The 20332-nt window shown below is 43.6% G+C and overlaps 1 protein-coding gene across 3 annotated transcripts in view; it reads left to right on the forward strand.

Moving 5' to 3' along the window:
* grin2da (glutamate receptor, ionotropic, N-methyl D-aspartate 2D, a) overlaps nt 1–7578 on the forward strand; it is a 399219-nt gene extending 391641 nt beyond the window's left edge. For all 3 annotated transcript variants that reach the window (XM_061966842.1, XM_061966841.1, XM_061966843.1), the window contains one exon: nt 1430–7578. In XM_061966842.1, the coding sequence (XP_061822826.1) occupies nt 1430–4462 (3033 nt within the window). In that variant the 3' untranslated portion in view covers nt 4463–7578. The remainder of the gene's footprint in view (nt 1–1429) is intronic.
* Nucleotides 7579–20332: the final 12754 nt, after the last annotated feature.

The raw sequence follows: 20332 nt of genomic DNA on the forward strand, positions 1-20332 counted from the left end.
GGGTGGCACAGGGAGAAAGGTGGGTGAAGTGTCCTGCCCAAGGACACAACAGTTTCTGACCGTTCGCTCTAACATCTGAGCCATGCCGCCCCAACAACCGTTCACACTTATGGACAATTTATAGTTTATAATTAGGCGTGGATGTATGCTTATGGGAGGAAGCTGCAGTACCCTGAGAAAACACACAGAGGGAACATTCGAACTCCACGCAATGGAGATTTGTCTCACCTGCTAACCACTCAGCCCTTGACCCAAACACTCAGGGCCACAATGACTGGAGTACCACGTGATTATGGTGACTGGTCACTTCAGTGGCTGATCATCATAGTCTGCTGGTATTTGCTAATTTGATGGACTGAATCATGGCATGGATGCAGTCATATTTTGTCTCTGAAACTTTTATTCAGCAGTGAGTCAACCTGTCCTCTGACTAGTATTAGTTTTGCTTAACACCATTGCGACCACATTCATTCAAAAGCCCATAGAGATAATTGCTAATTTTGCCTCGCTTTGAACGCCGCCATCGAGACAGATTTACAGACGTATTAATAAAACCACTACTATTTAGTTTTATTATGTAGCTGAAACCTTTCCCTAAAGACATGTCTAATGAACGTTTGTTTTTTTTCAGTTTTTGCCCATTTATTGTGTGTCGTTTACTTTTTCAATTAAAGTTTTGAGCTGTGTTCACTGCAAGCGCTTTTCTTTCCCCCTTGGACCTATATCCATTTTTTTACCGTTTCAAATAAACTTTGGACATTATCTGCAATATCCCACAACTATTGAACATCATGTATTGAAATGAATTGCTGTTGTCAATGCAGTCTTTTCGTTTGTTGTTCATACGGAATTATCTATAACTAATACAAACAACAACTTGTAAAATACGTTATTTCTCAATATCTAATTAGAAATGTACTTACACTGCATTTGTGTTGGTTGTGTCTCTTATGCACACACTCAGGCTCCCATAGCCAAATCTACTTCTGCTTGCAAAGAGTAATACAGTAAACCCTTGTTTATTGCTGATAATTGGATCTGAACCTGGCCGTGGTGAATTAGTTTTGGCGAAGTAGGAACTATTAATTACTGTATAAATTTTATATTTTCGTAGCTAGAGCATAACAAAACCTTAACAACATTCTAAATATATTTTTCAACATTAAGGAAACTCTTTACATGCTGCCAACTTCAAAGCACGATGTGGCAAAGTACAACTATTATAATACTCAATCGGCTGCTAATATTATAGAGTAAAATGGGGCCACAAACAAAATGTTGTTTAGGGCCACAAAAAACCTCGGTGCTGCACGGGGCCACCGCACCGCCAAGCAATTAAGCTTCCAATTAGTAAATATTAAATATGACACCTTGTCCTGGTGTGTCTTGATAATCACGCTGGCTTGTCTCTCTTGTGTCTCTCTACTAGGGGATGTACAGCTGCTGTCAGTTTGAAGATGAGACAATGCCAGGGGCCAGAAAAAGTTCTCTGCCACAGTACCACTCAGTGACCAACATGCCCACCATAGCTCAGCAGCACCTGGTTACAGCCACAGTAAACAACACCGCTGCCATCGCCATGGTGCAGCAACAGCCGCCAAAGCATGCCCAAAAGCAGCCACAAGGGCAGACCTACACCACAATGCTGCCAGGATCGCCTCCGCCCATAGGACATTCGGCAGTAGCTCTTGGACCCTCAAACAGTCCTCTTTTTGAAGGCCCCATGCCCTGCTCGACCTTCCTGCCTCGCCATGACCGCCGACTTGCAGTTGTAGATCGCTGGAACAGACCGAAACCAGAAAAGATCACGAGTGCAGGCAGTGGTGCAAGTTTGGGTGTTGGGGGGATAGCCGGAGGCATCACTGAACTCCAGGCCCAGTACCAGCACAACCTGGGACAACACTGGAAAATGCATGGTGGAGTGGGTGACAGCGGGCTTGATGAGTATAAGCGTTACTATGGTCCTATTGATCCAGAGGGACTGGTGGCAAACTCAGACCAACAGGTAGGAGGCACCCAACAGACCCCCAAAGCTAATCCCAGAGGACTTAAAGCCCCTGGAATGCTGCGCCAGCCTCCAAAAGGCCTCGGACCCTCAATCAGTAAGCCTCCACCGCCAATCCCATCCTCTCCACGAAGGCCTCCCTTCTGGAGACGTGGAAGCCTTGCTCAGGCGAGGAGAAAGAGCTCAGGAGGTCCTCTTTATGAGAACATCCTCCCTTTGGGGAGGAGAGGAGGTGGCAGGTATGGAGCAAGTGAAGTAGGGGGAAGGAGGGCACGACGTCCTCCGCCACCTCCCCCTCTGCTAGTCCCCCTCTCTTCCCCAACACATACCCCTACCACGCCCTTATCCCCTTGCCGTTTTTACTCCACCGGCTCCAGCGCCTCATCATCTTCCTCTTCGTCCACATCTTCCTCGTCCTCTTCTTCATCCTCTGCCACGGTCTCCCGCTCCAATTCCCCATCTTCATCTTGTTCCAGCAACAGCTCGTACAACTCCTCGTTGAGCTTCCGCTATCGAGCAGGGGATCGCGATTTCGCAGTAGAGGATGACTACGACTCCGATCTACTCACAGAAGAGTCCAGTCTTCTCCTGGGGTCACGGCAGAAGATTCGCTCCCGTCGCATGTCATCCCGCTCGCTGCCGTGCAGCCCACCACCTGTCCCACCTCGCAAGCCACGTCCCCAGAGAGAATATGGCCACGAGAGAAGGAGCAGCCAGCTGGCACAGTTGCAGGAGTGGTGGGCGTCTTGGGGTGACAGAGAAAGGGGGAGGTCGGGGACAACCAACCAGGGGGATACAACAGGGGTGCGAGATGAAAAGAGGCAACGCAAAGAGAGGGATCGTGAGAACAAGAGGAGAAAGAAAGGTAGGAAAAAGAAGAAGAGGGAAGACAGAGAGAGAGAAAGGGAGCGAAAGCGGCGCAAAGCCAAGAAGAAGAAAAAGAAAGAGGAAAAATTGAAGAAAAAGGAGAGAAAGAGATCAGAGCAGGAGGGAGGAGATACTGACAAAAGAGAAGAGGCCAAACCAGGCACACCTGACTACCCGTCGTACCTGCACCTGAGGAGAGAGTCATTTCGCAAAAAGAGTGAGAGCTCAGTCAGAAGCTACGGATGGAACATTCCGGGCGAAGACGATAGAAAGGAAAGAGATGAAAGAGATGATGGAAAGGAGAGGCACCACAGACGCAGGAACAGCAAACATTATCATACCTCCAGCAATAAGCCTTCAACATCCGTCAAGTTCTGGGGAGGGAACATCTCCTCCGACACAATTCCTTCGACTTTCCTTCCCTTGTTACCTGTCTCCTCGAAACGTAGGAAAAGTAAAAGCTCAGACAGGGATGCTGTGGGAGTAGAAGGAGAAAGGAAGCCATTGCTGGGACGGAATGGCAGAGGTGAAATGCACTCTAAGGAGGGTTTGTCCTTCCATGAGTGGGGATCAGAAATAGAAGAAGATGAAGAGTCTGATCAAGAGAGGAGGAAAGACGCGGGTGTGAAGAGGCAAGCTCGGACCTTGTCTGACGAGGACAGAGAGCGTGACAAGGTGGTGGGGATATACTCTGATGATGAGGGCTCTTCTGGGGAGTTTGGGAAGTTTGAGAGGTATTGGGATGGTCATGACGGCAGGGCAGTGGGAGGCATTGGAGGTGGTGGGTGGTTTTTTAGCACCTTCCCCTCCAGGGACAAAGCTGGCAGCATCAACAGTAGAGATGATTTGTTCCTGGAGCGAGGAGAGAGGTGGGGTACAAGAGAAAGTGGATGGGGTCCCAGGGAAAGAGGGTGGGGGTCAGGGTCGCACTGGCCACCATCTCCACTCACACCCCCACCACCACGACGATACTGGTCAGTGGACAAGCTCCACATTCAGGATGAGAAGAAGAAGAAACGGAAGTCAAAGAGCAAGAGCAGAGGAAATCCGGGGTGTTCTTCCTGCCAATCCCACAGGGACCACCCACATTCAACTAAGTGGGCTCGCATCACCTCCCGCAGCCAAGAAGAGCTCTACCCTCACTGCCAGAAGCCTAAACATGACTCTTCATCCTCCTCCAAGCCAGATCGTTCACAGAATCCATCAAAATCCATAAGTCAGTTGAACCTTAGCATTCAGCAGCGGGCACAGAGAACAGAGAGAGACAGAGGGAGACTCGAATCCCCACCTTCTAACTTACCAGCCCAACTTCCTGCCCTTCAAGCGCCTCCATCCTCAGCTCACCCAATCCACGCTCCCCCCCTTACCTCTTCCTCCTCAGTGTCCTCCCCTTCCGTGGTGTCGTCCACTCCGGGAGCCCCTCAGCCTTCTTCCATCGCTTCTGCAAGTGCCAAATTGCAGTACCAGAGATTGCGCTCTGTTCCTCAGCCTCAGAGGTTCCCTCAGTCTCCTCTGTTACCTCTGAAAGCCACGGCGCTTTGCTCGCGAAGGGGGTCAGCCCATTTCTCCAGCGTGGAGAGCGAGGTGTGATGGTAGCGGGATGTCATAAGTCAGAAAATACACTCAGTCCTCTCTGAGGCTCCGCACAAAACAAGCAGATACAAAACAAGCTCTTTCATTCCTCTCGGAACAAAACCCACACAAACATTTTGCATTAGAAGTGGGGCAATCAATCATCCCAGCTGAAGGACACTCCTTTGCTACAGACAGTAAAGGGCTTTGGGTGTTGGAGCAGAACAGTCATTTGTATTCATCATGCTTACTGAGGGCTCAGGAACTTTCTAGTACTGTATGCCTGCCGCTCCTGGAAGCCTTTAACACAACACTGTTCTTCTTTGCCCCTTAAAAAATGCTTATCCCCATTTCCCCTGAAAAACTGTTTACATCCCCGCAGAACTGTGACGCCCATCAAAGGCACCTTCCCTCCTTGTGTGTAATCAATACCTTCTTGTTTGGAGGGAGAGAAGCCTGATAACTTTGTTTGCCATATTGTCTCTTTCCTCTAGAACGTTCTCTGCTTTACCTTTTCCCCCCGCCTCGTTAACTGTCGCCATCCTCTCTTCTCAATGTGATTCTCGCGTCTTTGTGCTTTTCTGTGTTTGTATACTGACAACAGGGTAAGTCAAATGTGACTGCTGGCTTCATCAACAGTCTTAGCGCTCCTAAGTAGGCGCGTATACGCACTGGCACACGCATTCAAGGGCACATATTACACGCTAGGACGCTAAGTAAAGTCTCCTCATCTCCTGTTTCCCGAGCAATACATCCTTCACCCTATGTTGGCATACGTGTTTGACTTTAACAGCTTTGCGTTCCTCCTGTGTTGTCGTCGTTATTGATGTTGATCTATATGAATCTATATATCGAGAAATGTATTGAGTCTAATACAATGTAAGCACTGTGCCATACGACTCAAGCTTGAGTTCCCGTAAAACATTCGCCGGACTACCTACTGTAAGTACGACAGCAGAAGCCCCTCGTATTCGACTGAATGTAAAGTCAGCCACCCACGTGTGTGCTGCCACAAGTAACACACTTGAAAACGGACTGTAGCGTTACAGCAAGGATAACCTTGTTAAGCTAATATGGTGGCTATTGAGGGTAGGGTTGCCAACTGTCCCGTATTTAGAAACAGAAAGACCTATCTCATATAGCTGAGAAGGGACGCACCACAGTATGTCCTGTATTATATCAAAAATATTCTATAAAATGTTAATGGATTCAACTAACAATGCCACTCTAGTTAGCTAGAGCTAGCTGTCGGTGCTAGCTCTATCTAGAGTGTTATGTCTATCTTCTGGTCTTTTGGCTCCAAATGACGTTTTATCGCAGTCATATTTTGTCTTTTAAAAAAAGAAGTCATTTTGTTAGATCAGAGCTCATTTGTATCAATCGGGTCGGCCGGTCTTGCCGGTCAACAAGTTGTCCCTTATTTATTTTTCAGGGAGTTGGCAACCCAAATCGAGGACTGTAAGGGTTAGCAGCATTTCAAAATCTAGATTGCAACCCATGTTTGTAGAGCATTTAACGTGACAGCAAGCGTCTGCTAGACGGTGCTACACAGTTAGACAAGGCCAAGGGTTGTTGCAGGGAAACGTGTACATGTAGCCTTATGCTGCTCCTGCCATATGTACGAAGGGTTAAGTTCTGTTTGGAGTGTGTACACTATTTTAATCAATACACTATCATTACATGGAAGTGCCGTTCTGATGTCAAAGAGACAGTGCCTATGTGGAATGCTAGCTAGCAGCGGAGTGGTGTACGGAATGAATGATACGGCGGCGCCTCCTGTGAACTTTTTAAACTCTTTCTCACCTAAGTAAGCACGTTTTTTTTTAACCCGCGAGCGAGCTGACACCAGCAGCTACACACCCGAGTAGCTCGCTACTTGCGCAATGCCGGACACGAGCAGAATGCTTTAGACGCTTTACATGTTGAGTTTGCCTGGAACTGCATCTGAGCCATTATTTACAGGAACAGGAGAGTTTGGTGCAAAAAGTTTATTTGCCTAAATTTAAGTATACATACATATATTTACTTATATATGTATCTGTGGCAGTGTTGTTATTGTTTGTCATCATTATGCGACAATAATGGACCTCCAAAAAAGACTGACTTCCCCAAAGGGTAAATTTTAAAATATATAAAGAAGCAGTTCTTACTTTGGCCAGCTAGTGGTATTAGTTTGCGTTTAAAAAGGGACACCATTTGCCCTGCTTTGTTTTGTTCATTATGGTCCTCTACACTTGTAATGCTTTAAAAAAAAAAGAAAGAAAAATATGTGATCTATTCGTCTAGATATATATGATAGTATATGTTCTATAATAAGTTTGTCATTAATCTGGATGATATTTTTGTGTGTTTGTCCCCTGACCCCTTGAGCCCCCGCCACAAAGACCACCATAACTGTTCTTGCTTGAGGTTGTTAGCCAGTGGCGGTTGTGGGGGAGGGGCGCCAGTGTCTTATGACCATGTCACTGTAGCGGCGGTGGTGAGCGGCATTTGTCCACCTTGAGGGGCCTTTTCTCTACGCTATATGTCATTTTGAGAATAAAGCAGCTTTTTAACCACACACCCTCTAAACGGCATGTAGCGAGCCACCTTTTGCATACGCCATCGCTTAGCTGTGACACCACGCCCCCTTCACTGCCCCGCCCAACATATTGACTTGCGTTGTCCCGCCCATCTGCTTTGCCAACAAGCAAACATGACGGTTTGTTTTTTTCTTCTTTCATGTGAGGGGGGCGCAGCTTCCTCTGAGGCTTTAACTGGTCAGAGCAGGGCGCTTTTTAAACTTTAAATATGGATAACATCTTTAAAAAAAAACAACCTTGTGTTTATGTGATCCCTGGCATTACCACTTAAAGCCTGCAGGGGGAGACAGCTGACCGATGATTACCAGATGAATCTGGCTGAGCTACACACACAAGCAAGAATGATGACAGTCATGTTATGACGGATGATTTTAATAAAGAACTATATCTAAATATTTTATTGTGTCTTAAAGGCTCTGAATAGATATCTTCCTTGTGTATTTTCGACTACAAACCCGTCATGCAGTGTGACATCAATCTCACTGCTCTACATTAAAGGTGCTGTTTGCCACTTCCTCACAGTAACATCTTCTAAAGCCAAAAATTAACACCGCATGGTTAGTTTGTTACCATCAGTGGTTTAACAGAACACATCTGTTTGACAATTGTCTATATTTTTCACAATTACAAAGATTATGTAATACAAAATTTTACCGGCCCGAATAAAATTATTGTTTATTGCGGTCAACACGTATGCGCAAAGAGTGCGTGCACTCATACAAGATGCTTTATTATTGTCCATTCTTTAACATGTACAAGACATATAAGAACTGAAATTTTGGGGCCCTGGAAGCCGGCCTGCTGCTATTAAAGCGCTACTAGCCCTCCATAACCCCGAAGAGGAATTAAGCAGTGGTGAAGGCGTTGATTGGGGGATGGGCGGGTGCATGCGTGTATGCCCAATTAACTCGGGTGAGATGTTGAAATGTTTTATTTTTATTTTTATGTTTATTTTTCTCAAAGTACGACACCAGGTGTTATTGAAAAAAAGGAAGGTCAAAAGCGTCCATTATTGAGGTGTCCTCGGGGGAGTTTTTCAGGACAGCCTGTTCCTGATAGCGTCAAAGCCATTCGAGGGACTCAAATCGTAGATTCGGATGTTGTTTTCTTCGAGCAGTCAAAACAATGACTTGCCTGCTCTATGTCCGTGCTGGTTCCTCTCAAATTCAATTTAATTCTCCTTCTCAGCAAACTTCTCCATGATGAGATCCATTTTGCGATTCAGATCAGAAAATGCCACAGTCTGTTTCCCACAGCCCGGCCCAATCCTTCCATTGCGACAAACAGCCGTTGGGCTCCTTGAGTGGCTGCCATCGTCTTCCGAATTTGACGATACACCAGAGCAATACCCAGCCCAATCAGCAGGTGCCCCGCGATCACGGTTCCAAATAGGCAGATGTCTTCCACGTCCTCGATGGAAAGGACTGAGAGGCACATGATTCTCCATTTATCCCAGGAGTCTCTCTTGTACCCCGCAGCAATGGTTGCATTAGGGCAGCCAGGCTCCCCCGAACCTCTTTTCCTTGTCGAAAAGACTTTGTCAATTGTGTCGAGAGTCCAGCTGATCATATCCATGTTTGATGTTTAGATTTGAGGACAGCGCAAAGAAAGAGGCTTCAAAAAAGTTCAGACAAGACAAAACGAAAAAAGCGAAAAATGCGACCGCCCTCACCAAGAGGCAAGACAGAAAAAGCAGTCCAAGAGAAGCAACAAACAAGTTGTAGTCATTTTGTTGTTATGATAGTTGATACATTCAGTGACAGCTAAAGCTAGCTATCCAAATTCTATTAGCTAACAACACCTAAAGCTTATGCACATGCATGTGTTCTTAGGTACGTAATTGCGTTTGAGAAGTCGTGAGAGGAATATCCCATTGGAAAGTTAGAACACTCGACGTCTGTGTAAATGTTGCAAACAGCTAACCTGAGTCTCGCCAGAGAATTTATACTTGTAGTTCGCTGAGCTCCACACAAGAATCTGGGACTTCTCAATAGGAGATGTTTTTCAGAAGGCGGGGCCTTGTAAAATAAATCATTGTATGTGATTGGATAAACCACTAGTCTGTTATCTTGAATGACGTGCTACTTCAACCACTCACATGGAAATCAACCCGTGACGCTGAAGAGAGCGACGCTGGGAAATCCAAAACAGAACAGCCGACATATTGGATAACGACAGAGCAAAAAGTTAGAGAACTTTTACTGAAACAACGCAGCCATGTCAGTAGAGGATCGATGTCGCAAAATAGTTGCAATAGCAGAATCAATGTCAACACACGACTCCTCGATGCGTGCCGCCATTGTTGTTTGAATCAAACAGTCGATTCGACGCTACGTCACATCTATGAAATCCCGCCCGGCGATCCTGATTGGTTCATTATTTTTTGCTATCTTGAAGGAGTTTGCAATGCCCTCGAGCCCAGATCCTTGTGTGCGAACTACAAGGATCTGGCGAGAGTCAGGTTAGCAAACAGCCCCTTTAACTATTAATGTTATATATTGTAACACACGTGCTAGCTTGTGTGTGCCTTTTCTAATGCAAACAATTGACAACTTGTGTGTGTTTTTGGGTCAATGTGTGTTTAATGTGTTGAGCGAGGACAAGTGCAGTGTTTTTTTAACATTTGTTTTTTGAATTTTTTACATATGCAGTACACATGCCAAATATTAGTTTGTTCCCCCAAACAAGTAACTCACAAAATTATATATAAAATAATACAAATTAAAAAAACATGCATCAGCAAGCATAATATTGACATGTAGCCACAGACAACTGCACTCCTTAGTGTCCCCAAACACGGTGCAGCAATACACAAAAGCAAACAAAAGGCTCATCAATTATCAATTTGAGATCAGTCTCTTTTACATATTTTTGGAAACCACCCCATACTTCCTGAAACTTCACAGAACAACTGTTCAATGTCAGCCTAATTTTCTCCAATTGAAGGAAATAAAGAATATCTCTAATCCAGTAGGTGCGGCAGGGAGGCGCTGCAGCCTTCCAATTTAGCACAACGAGTCTTCTAGCCAACAAAGTAGTAAATGCTACCAGAATCTTTATGGATTTGCTAAAAGAAGATGGCAGAGGGGCCACCCCAAATAGTCAGATTAGAGAATTCTGTTCAATCTTTTCGCCAACTACAAAAGACAAAGTGTTAAAATTGTCAGTCCAATAACTGCACAGGGATGGGCAAAGCCAAAACATATATATTAGGTTAGCTGGAGACTGTTGACACTGATCACATAATACCGATATTCTGTTATACATCTTAGCCAGCCGGACCTTGGTATAATATGTACAATGTATTAGCTTGCATTGAATAAGGCTAAAGCACAAATACAAGACATATGAACTCTACTTAAAATCTCTGCCCAGCTCTCTTCACATAGGGTCACTCCTAAGTCACCCTCCCAAAGTGATTTAATTGAATTCAGTGTGTAAATGAAACATGTGATTGTAAATATGTGTAATTGATCCTTTTAAAGTCGGAAGTGGTGTCAAAAAAACATCTAAAACTGTCAGCTCGTAAGTTTGAAAACCTGGGAAAAGTATTACGAACAAAACTGCAGATCTTTAGATATCTAAAAACAAAAGGGTTGAATAGGGAGTGAAAATGTATCACAAAGTTGCTGGAAAGAGGCAAAAGTGTTGTCAATGTATACATCTTTAATGTTGTGATCCCCAGACTTGACCATCTTAAAAAGGCAGAGAGGGAGAGAAAGCATGATTAGCAGTGATGGGGGCAAGACTAGAAATAGTCTGTAAACCAAAATAACGCTTAAACTGAACCCAAATTCTACATGAGGTTTTTACGAATATATTTTTTGTAAAAGTGTAGGTAGAGGAGTGGATGGGAGAGTGAACCAAAGGCCTAGAGTTACTGGTTTAGTTGAGTTAGCCTCCATAACCGCCCATCAAGGAGGGGGCTCAAATGCTACAACATTTATTGGCTGCAATATAGTATAGTCTAAAGTTTGGTTGTGCTAATCTTCCCGACGATTTGGGTCTTTGTAAATATTGCTTACTGAGTCTTTTTTTTAAATTCCAAATAAAGTCCATCCATCCATCCATTTTCTACCGCTTATTCCTTTTTGGGGTTGCGGGGGGCGCTGGAGCCTATCTCAGCTACAATCGGGCGGAAGGCGGGGTACACTCTGGACAAGTCGCCACCTCATCGCAGGGCCAACACAGATAGACAGACAACATTCACACTCACATCCACACACTAGGGCCAATTTAGTGTTGCCAATCAACTTATCCCCAGGTGCATGTCTTTGGAAGTGGGAGGAAGCCGGAGTACCCGGAGGGAACCCACGCAGTCACGGGGAGAACATGCAAACTCCACACAGAAAGATCCCGAGCCCGGGATTGAACCCAAGACTACTCAGGACCTTCGTATTGTGAGGCAGATGCACTAACCCCTCTTCCACCGTGCTGCCCTCAAATAAAGTCTAAAATCTGAATATCTCATTTACGGAAGAAGGACTGAGGGAGAAAAAGGGGTATAGACTGGAACAAATAGGAAAATTGCGGGAGCACATTCATTTTAACAGAGTTGACACGGCCCACTGTAGATAAATTAAGTAAGGACCAGCGATCAAAATCTCACTGGATTCTTGACAACAGTGTAACAAAGTTGGGTTTATTAAGCTTATCAAAGGTATGTGTGACCTAAATGCCCAAGTGTGTGAAATTTTGCGAGGCAATTTTCAAGGGAAAATTGTGCACAGGATGTTTCTTAGCAGCAGAATTTATAGGAAATATTTCACTTTTCCCCAAGTTCAATTTGTAACCAGACACATGTCCAAAAGCTTGGAGAGTTTTTAAAGAAGCTGGGACCGAGATTGAGATGTCTGAGACATAGAAGGAAGTCATCTGCATGGAGAGAGACTTTAACCTGCAGATTGCGTCTACAAATGCCCGTAGTAAGCGGATTGGCGCGAAACACTATTGACAGAGGCTCAAAGGCAAGAGCAAAAAGCAATGTACTCTGGAGGCAACCCTGCCGCGTAGAACAGTAAAGGCAAAATAATTGGATTATAATTTAAAGTCCACATTAAACAGGCTAATGCGACGATACGAAGTGCACGACAAAAGGTCCTTCCCTTTTTTCAAGAGGAGAGAAATTGAAGCTTGGTTGAGCGTTTGCATGAGGCGGCCAGATTCAAATAATTCATTGTACATGTCCAATAGCTTAGCTTATGCCAACATTTTTGAAAAATTTGGGAGGATAGACATCTGGTCCCAGGGATTTTTTGTTTTGTAGTGATAACACTGCAACATTTAATTTTGCAGCAGTAATTGGTCTCTCTAACTCTACCGCGGTTTACTGATCAACCGAGGGGATGCCCAGATTGGGAAAAAAATGTATCAAGCTCAGGAGTAGAACAAGGAGAAGATGAGTAGATGGACGCATGTACATTTTTAAATACATTTTTGATCCCAAGATCATCCGTTACCATACCTGAATCGAATTTAATCTGCGGAATATAATAAATAAAATGCAATTATCTGGCGTAGTTGATGAGCTAATAGTTTACCAGCTTCATCGCCATTTTCATAGAACTGAGATCTTGAACGGAGCATTTGTTGAGAAGCAACGTCTGTTGCAAGGAAATCAAGTTCTGCCTGTAGAGAGAACCATTCCTTATGAGGGTCTGGGTTCTGAGAGGTAAAGTAGAAGTTATTTTAAAGAGATATACGTTGTGTCAAACGAGTCACTTTATTTTTCTACTACTCTGCTTGCATGTGAGCAGACTGGGGTAGATCCTGCTGAAATCCTATGTATTGAATGAATAGAGAATCCTTTTCAATCGGGAAAAAATAAATAAATAAATAAATCGTTTTTGAATCAAAAATCTTGTTGAATTGAAAAAAAAAAATCGATTTTGAATCGAATCGTGACCCCAAGAATCGATATTGAATCGAATCATGGGACACCCAAAGATTCACAGCCCTAATATATATAGTTGAAAGTAATTTAATATCAACTAGAAAGTAGTCAATGCAGGTGAAAGTGTGATGAACGTTAGAGAAGAAAGAGTATTGCCTTCTCGAGGGATTAAAAGAAACGGAAGACATCTGAAACAGAAAATTCATCCATAAAGGACTGAAATACCTTAGCCTTGATGGTGGGCAAGTTTTGGGTGATTAGTGATCAAGCTGGGGATCGAACCAGTATAAAATAGTACACTGACAAGTCAGGGAGATTCAGAAAAAGATTGTAATGGTACAGGGGAGAAGAACACGGAACTGAGGCAGGAACGTTGTTTAGCTTTAAGCGTATTTATTATCAATATAATATGACGTGTGTAATTAAACAGAATACTTGGTGTGAGACTATGTGATGCGTCTAACTGGAGAGTGTTACTGGCAAATGTTGAAGGTGCGTGTTGAGAGGAATGCAGAAGTCCAAGGAGGGCGAGGCTGGCTTGGAAGCCCGTGGGCAGGAGAGAGGTCGAAATCCGGGGAAGCAGCAAGAAGTCCAGGGGAAGTCCGGGGAGACGAGACACACAGCTCGAATCCAGGTAACAGAGGAATGCTGCGGGACGACGAAACAGGACACAACACAATGAGCACAGAGGTATGGAAACACAAAGAGCAAGAAGGCACATGAAGAGGAGCTAGAGACGTGTGGGCTTACTGTACTATACAGATGGTTACTTTCTGGCACTGGAACGCAGGACGCGCTGGTCTAAGTAGCGTGCGGCGTCCTCATCAGCGTCAGGCCGCGGCTGGAGAGGAACGCCCGTGGGCGTTTACAGAAGAGCGCACTGAAATATGCGCAGCGGCATGCGCTCCAGCCGTAACAAAGACATTTGAAAAAGGTGTTATCATTATAGTTGGGAGTAAAAACATTTACGAGGGCTACTGGGGTGTTGGAAATCTTGTACGCGACAATACCATACCTCCCATAGGGATCAGAAATACTATTCCAGTGTAGAAAAGGAACAGATTTATGTAGCAAAATAGCAACTCTCCTTGATTTTACTGAAAATAAAGAGTGGGAAGTCTATCCTATCCATCCTCTCCTCAGCCTCAAGTGATCAAAAGGTTTAAGATGAGTCTCCTGCAAGCAGATGATGGAGATGATGTAATATCTTACTTCGCTTATAGGATTATTAAGCCCTTTGCAGTTAAACCTGGTAAAGCTAACACCACACTCGCCGGAGATCACTGTTAGATTAGGCTGGGTCATAGCAAAAAGATGCAAAAATCATATATACAGTATTCAACAATGCAAGTCTGTGGTAAAGCTAAAAAAAAAAGCTTGACTGAGAGAAAAGAAAAACAAAACAGTGGCCTCTACCCCAAAACAATTCCAGAAGCATCCCTCTAAACTGGGTGTGCGCAACATCTCTTCCCTGGAATAAACTACCACCAGCCTCTTCTACAAACTTGTGACATACAGTTGTGACATACAGTTAGCAAATAACGTGCGCTAAGGTAAATGTTTGAATAAGATTTTAAAAACAGCTGTTTAATTATAGCTTAGTATCAAACCTATTGCTTCAATCGAATGTGCAAAAATATTAAGGAAGACCGATTTACAACCTATAAATTAGTCAATAAGATAATACAAAAAAGACTTACTACCTTAATAAGGTAGAACACAATCCATAACAAAGGCAAGATATCTCACGCTTCTGGTATTCGTATTTCTCTAGATTCAAAATGGCGGCAGACCGCTAGCGTGCTTCATAGTTCGCATCTGGGGCAACTCCCATTTAAATGTTTTGTCCACAAAGTCCGCCGCCTTTGTTGGATCATCGAATCTGTGTCCCTGGCTTTTGGATAAAGTGATCCGCAATGTCGCCGGGTAGAGAAGACCAGTGTTGGGTTAGTTACTGAAAACCAGTAACTAGTTACAGTTACTAGTTACTTTACTTCAAAAGTAACTCAGTTACTGACTCAGTTACTTAAACCAAAAAGTAATGCGTTACTGTGAAAAGTAACTATTTAGTTACTTATATATATTTTTTACATTTTTTAAAGCCCCATTTAATGCCCTTTTAGCCTTCATTTCAGTACTGTTATTGCAGTGGAGAATAATGCAATCTGTTGATCAACTTGACATGCATTTGCATTACTGAACTCTGCTAAGCAATGTGGTCTACATACAACACACAAAGACAAAGATATGTTTCAAAGGGCCAATTTGTTTCAGACCAGAACAAATTGACAAAACTATTTTAAATAGCTGCAACATAACATACATAAGTAACAAACAGCATAATAACAACATAGCTGTAAACCAAGAAAGGCACACGCTACATACATAAAGCCTAACCAGGCGTTTTTTTTTTATCTCAAGGAATTCTGAAATAAAATCATGTATGAAGCCCAGAACACTCTACACATTTCCCCACTTAGTTTAGAGAAAAGGAAATATTAGCCTGGCCCACTAGTATCCCTCTTTAGGTTTGTGAACTTTATAGTCTAAACATTTAGAGTGATGTGATAATCAAACACTCTAGAAGTCTAGAATGAAAGAGTATATAATAGAATTGACAGAGTGTGTACCTTCAGTGTGCAGTGCCTCGTTAAAATCCAGCCGCTGTTGGAGGTGGAGGTGAAGTGTGTGTCTCTTTACTAGCTTCGTCGAAGCATGTTGTTTTTGTAGCTGTTTCAGCAGATTTGAATTGCGAGGATAGGATCTTTGATCCAAGACACAACTTACATTCAACTAAAATGTTCTTTTCTTTGTGGTCGATAAAAGAAACGTACTGAAAATATCTCCATTTTAAGAAACTCGGCTTCGGGGTTCGCCATGACGTCTTGTTAGTAGACACAGACACGCCCCCTCCCACACACACACACACTTACACACAGACAGCGCGCGGCGCACCTCTTCCTTTGTCGCCTCTTCCACAGCGCTGCAATAAAACACTTAGATCTTCTCAGTTTCTAGCCGATACTGGTAACGCATCATGTAGTAACGGTAACTGAGTTACTGAATATAAAAAATAACGCGTTAGATTACTATTTACCGCCGATAGTAACGGCCGAGAAGACCAACTTTCACGTTGGGACATGAATGTAGCCTTTTGTTCACCACTGCAAAAACAGCTCGCCTCCCAGCCACGGCCAGGGTGAAGTCTGCAAAAATTGAAATAGTCTTGCCCAGATATGATTGATTGATTGATTGAGACTTTTATTAGTAGATTGCACAGTACAGTACATATTCCGTACAATTGACCCCTATATGGTAACACCCGAAAAAGTTTTTCAACTTGTTTAAGTCGGGGTCCACGTTAATCAATTCATGGTAAGCAGAGAAGCCTCGCCCGCCTTTCGTATAATCTGGTTCTGGACTTGAAACTCGTACAACCAGCGGCCGTGGAGATTCACCATCTTTGGGCCTAGCGTGCAGGGTGCGGTGAGCACGATCCAACATGGGCTTGTCATCAAGTTTCAGGATCTCCTGCCAGAATTGAGCGGTGAACTCCGTCGGACAGGGGCCGTCACACCCCTCAGGAAAATCCCACCACTCACATATTATTACATCCTACAGATCCACAGTGGCAGTTAGCTTGTTGGCGCTAGCCCGGAGTTTGGTCAGCTCGTTAGTATTAGCATTAGCAGCAAGCTCCAGGCTAGCGATGGCCTCGCTATGGAATAAGACAATACTCATGAATTGCTCCATTACAGTTTTTGTCTCTCTTCTGAACACGGATTTAAGATTGTCGAGGGTGTCGGCTCGCATTTCGTCCATCTTCTGACTTTTGCTCCTAAAAAGGGCAGAGCCGACGACTGACTCCTTTACGATATCTGGATCCGGAGCCGCACGAGGCTTGGAGCGGACTGGTTTGTCAGATTTCCCTCGGCCAGACATCGCAGAATTCACAGGCAATCCACAAAGAAGAATCCGCATACGACAGGTTAGTAAAAAGTATGATATAGTTTACAGCTGGAGTTAGCAAAAGTGCCAATAAAACATAAAAATGGTCACATTTCCACGGAGCCCCAGCTAAGCACTCCCTGGGTGACCGGTGCAATGGACGTCGAGTGGATCTAGCATAATATTGTAGAGCAAAAAGAGCCCCTCTCGCCCAGAAAGGAGCTCAGCTAAGGCAGTGTTTTTCAACCACTGTGTTTTTCAACCACACGGCACACTAGTGTGCCGTGAGATACAGTCTGGTGTGCCGTGGGAGATCATCTAGTTTCACTTATTTGGGTTAAAAATATTTTTTGCAAACCAGTAATTATAGTCTGCACATTATGTGTTGTTGTTGAGTGTCGGTGCTGTCTAGAGCTCGGCAGAGTAACCGTGTAATACTCTTCCATATCAGTAGGTGGCAGCCGGTAGCTAATTGCTTTGTAGATGTCGGGAACAGCGGGAGGCAGTGTGCAGGTAAAAAGGTGTATAATGCTTAAACCAAAAATAAACAAAAGGTGAGTGCCCCTAAGAAAAGGCATTGTAGCTTAGGGAAGGCTATGCAGCAGAAAACTGAAACTGAACTGGCTACAAAGTAAACAAAAACAGAATGCTGGACGACAGCAAAGACTTACTGTGGAGCAAAGATGGCGTCCACAATGTACATCCGAACATGACATGACAATCAACAATGTCCCGACTAAGAAGGATAAAAACAACTGAAATATTCTTGATTGCTAAAACAAAGCAGGTGTGGGGAATAGCGGTCAAGGAAGACATGAAACTGCTACAGGAAAATACCAAAAAAAGAGAAAAAGCCACCAAATTAGGAGCGCACTGAGCTAAGGCCTTCAAAACAGATAACAACTTGCCAAAACAGCTCTGTGAGCCAGCCAACCGGAGCCCTTTAAACAAAACAAAGAATTTACTAGCGGACATAAGATAAAAGCACGGCGATCACGAGAAGACACACGACATGGGAAAATACTAGCTGATTCAAACATGACTATGGATTAAAAAAGAACACTTAAAATATCTCATTCTTACTCTAGTAATGCAGCTAATGGGATCAATCCATTCTAACTAAATCACTTTAAAAATGCATCCAAAAACCGCCAACAATACTTCATTTACGTTCCGTAAGCTGTTTAATAACCAAGCTATAGCGACATTGTTATTGTAAGAGCGAACACTGAAGAACTCTTCTCCTAGTGTAGTAACACATCGCCTTGCGACGGCATGCAGCGGCATTAGCCGCAAGCGAGCTTCTGCGTCAGCAGCCTTTTGAGCAGTGTTGGGTTAGTTACTGAAAAACAGTAACTAGTTACAGTTACTAGTTACTTTATTTCAAAAGTAACTCAGTTACTAACTCAGTTACTGACACCAAAAAGTAATGCGTTACTGTGAAAAGTAACTATTTAGTTACTTCTTCTACTTTTTTTTTTTAAAGCTCCCATTAATGCCCTTTTAGCCTTCATTTTAGTACTGTTATTGCACTGGAGAATAATACAATCTGTTGATCAACTTGACATACATTTGCATCACTGAACTCTGCTAAGCAATGTGGTCTACATACAACACACAAAGACAAAGATATGTTTCAAAGGGCCAATTTATTTCAGGCCAGAACAAATTGACAAAACTATTTTAAATAGCTGCAACATAACATACATAAGTAACAAACAGCATAATAACACTAACACTAACCACGTTAAACCCAGAGTCCGATCTAATAAAGGTCTTAACTCATTCTCTTTCTATGCCACTTCAATATGGAATGCACTCCCAACAGGTGTAAAAGAAAGGGCATCTCTATCCTCCTTCAAAACCGCACTAAAAGAACATCTCCAGGCAACTACAACCCTAAACTAACACCCTCCCTTCCACATAATACCTCTTTGGATTGTAAATAATCAAATGTAGACACTTTTTCTTATACTTTCTGATCTCTCTCTCTGTGTCCACTACTTGCTGTACATATCCTACCAAGTCAGTCCTACACTGTTTCAATGTCCATTTCTCTGATGATGCAATTGTTGATGACTGAAGTGTTGATACCAACCAAACCTAACCCCCCCCCTCCATATCCCACACCCCGGATTGTAAATAATGTAAATAATTCAATGTATATACCCTGATGATTATCTTGTGTGATGACTGTATTATGATGTTAGTATATATTTGATAGTATATATCTGTATCTGGACCCCGACTTAAACAAGTTAAAAAACTTATTTGGGTGTTACCATTTAGTGGTCAATTGTACGGAATATGTACTGTACTGTGCAATCTACTAATAAAAGTTTCAATCAATCAATCAATCAATCAACAACATAGCTGTAAAGCTGGCTTCACCTAAGGAAGGCACACGTGACATACACAGAGCCTAACCAGGCAGATTTGAATTGTTGTTTTGGGCAGTAGACTGGATCTTTGATCCAAGACACAACTTACATTTAACTAAAATGTTCTTTTCTTTGTGCTCGACAAAAGAAAAGAAGTGAGAATATCTCATACTTGCCAACCCTCCCGAATTTCACTGCCTCTCCCTGGGACAACCATTCTCCAAATTTCTGCCGATTTCCAGCCGGACTTAAGGCACGCCCCCTCCCGGTCTGTGCGGATCTGAGTGGGGACAGCCTGTCGTCACGTCCGCTTGGCCAACCAAAAAGTAACCACAGAACACTATACCGTTTTGTTGGCCAACGGTTGTATTGCGCACCCCCCCCCCCCACCCCCTCCCCTCCCCTCCCCTTCCCACACTCAGACACACAGTCACACGCACACACAGAGAGTGCAGAGGAAGAATCAGAAGCACGTCTCTGCTTCGCTGGAATAAAACACACTCAGATCCTCAGTTTCTAGCCGATACTACATAAAAAGTAACGTAAAATAACGCAGTAACGCATCATGTAGTAACGGTAACTGAGTTATTGAATATAAAAAAATTACGCGTTAGATTACTAGTTACCGCCGAAACTAACGGCGTTACAGTAACGCGTTACTTTGTAACGCGTTAGTCCCAACACTGCTTTTGAGTTTGTAAAGCACAACACAACGTGATAGGATACTAATCTGTACTGACGGAAAAACATATTACAGTATTAAGTGTTATCCCACATTTCATGTGTTGTTTGTACACAGCTGGCTCGACAGTGTATGTACTGTAGTTGTACTAACACGCATAATCATCATCAATATTATAGTGACTCACTCGATGGACAGTTTGGTCAAGCTGCCTGGGGACGTTTCTAATCGATTTTGTTTAAGCCTACCACTTATGTCAGCATAAGTTGGCTCCAAGTTGTACATTTGCATGCACCGTCACTTTCTCGGCTCCCGTCTGTGCCAACGCTTCAGCCTCTCTTGGTGTTTGCTTGAAATAAATGCCTTGACGAAATAAGCTCCGTAATTGCTTAAAATTCCTTC

This window comes from Nerophis lumbriciformis, linkage group LG11 (assembly GCF_033978685.3).
Source record: "Nerophis lumbriciformis linkage group LG11, RoL_Nlum_v2.1, whole genome shotgun sequence".
Classification (NCBI taxonomy): Eukaryota; Metazoa; Chordata; class Actinopteri; order Syngnathiformes; family Syngnathidae; genus Nerophis; species Nerophis lumbriciformis.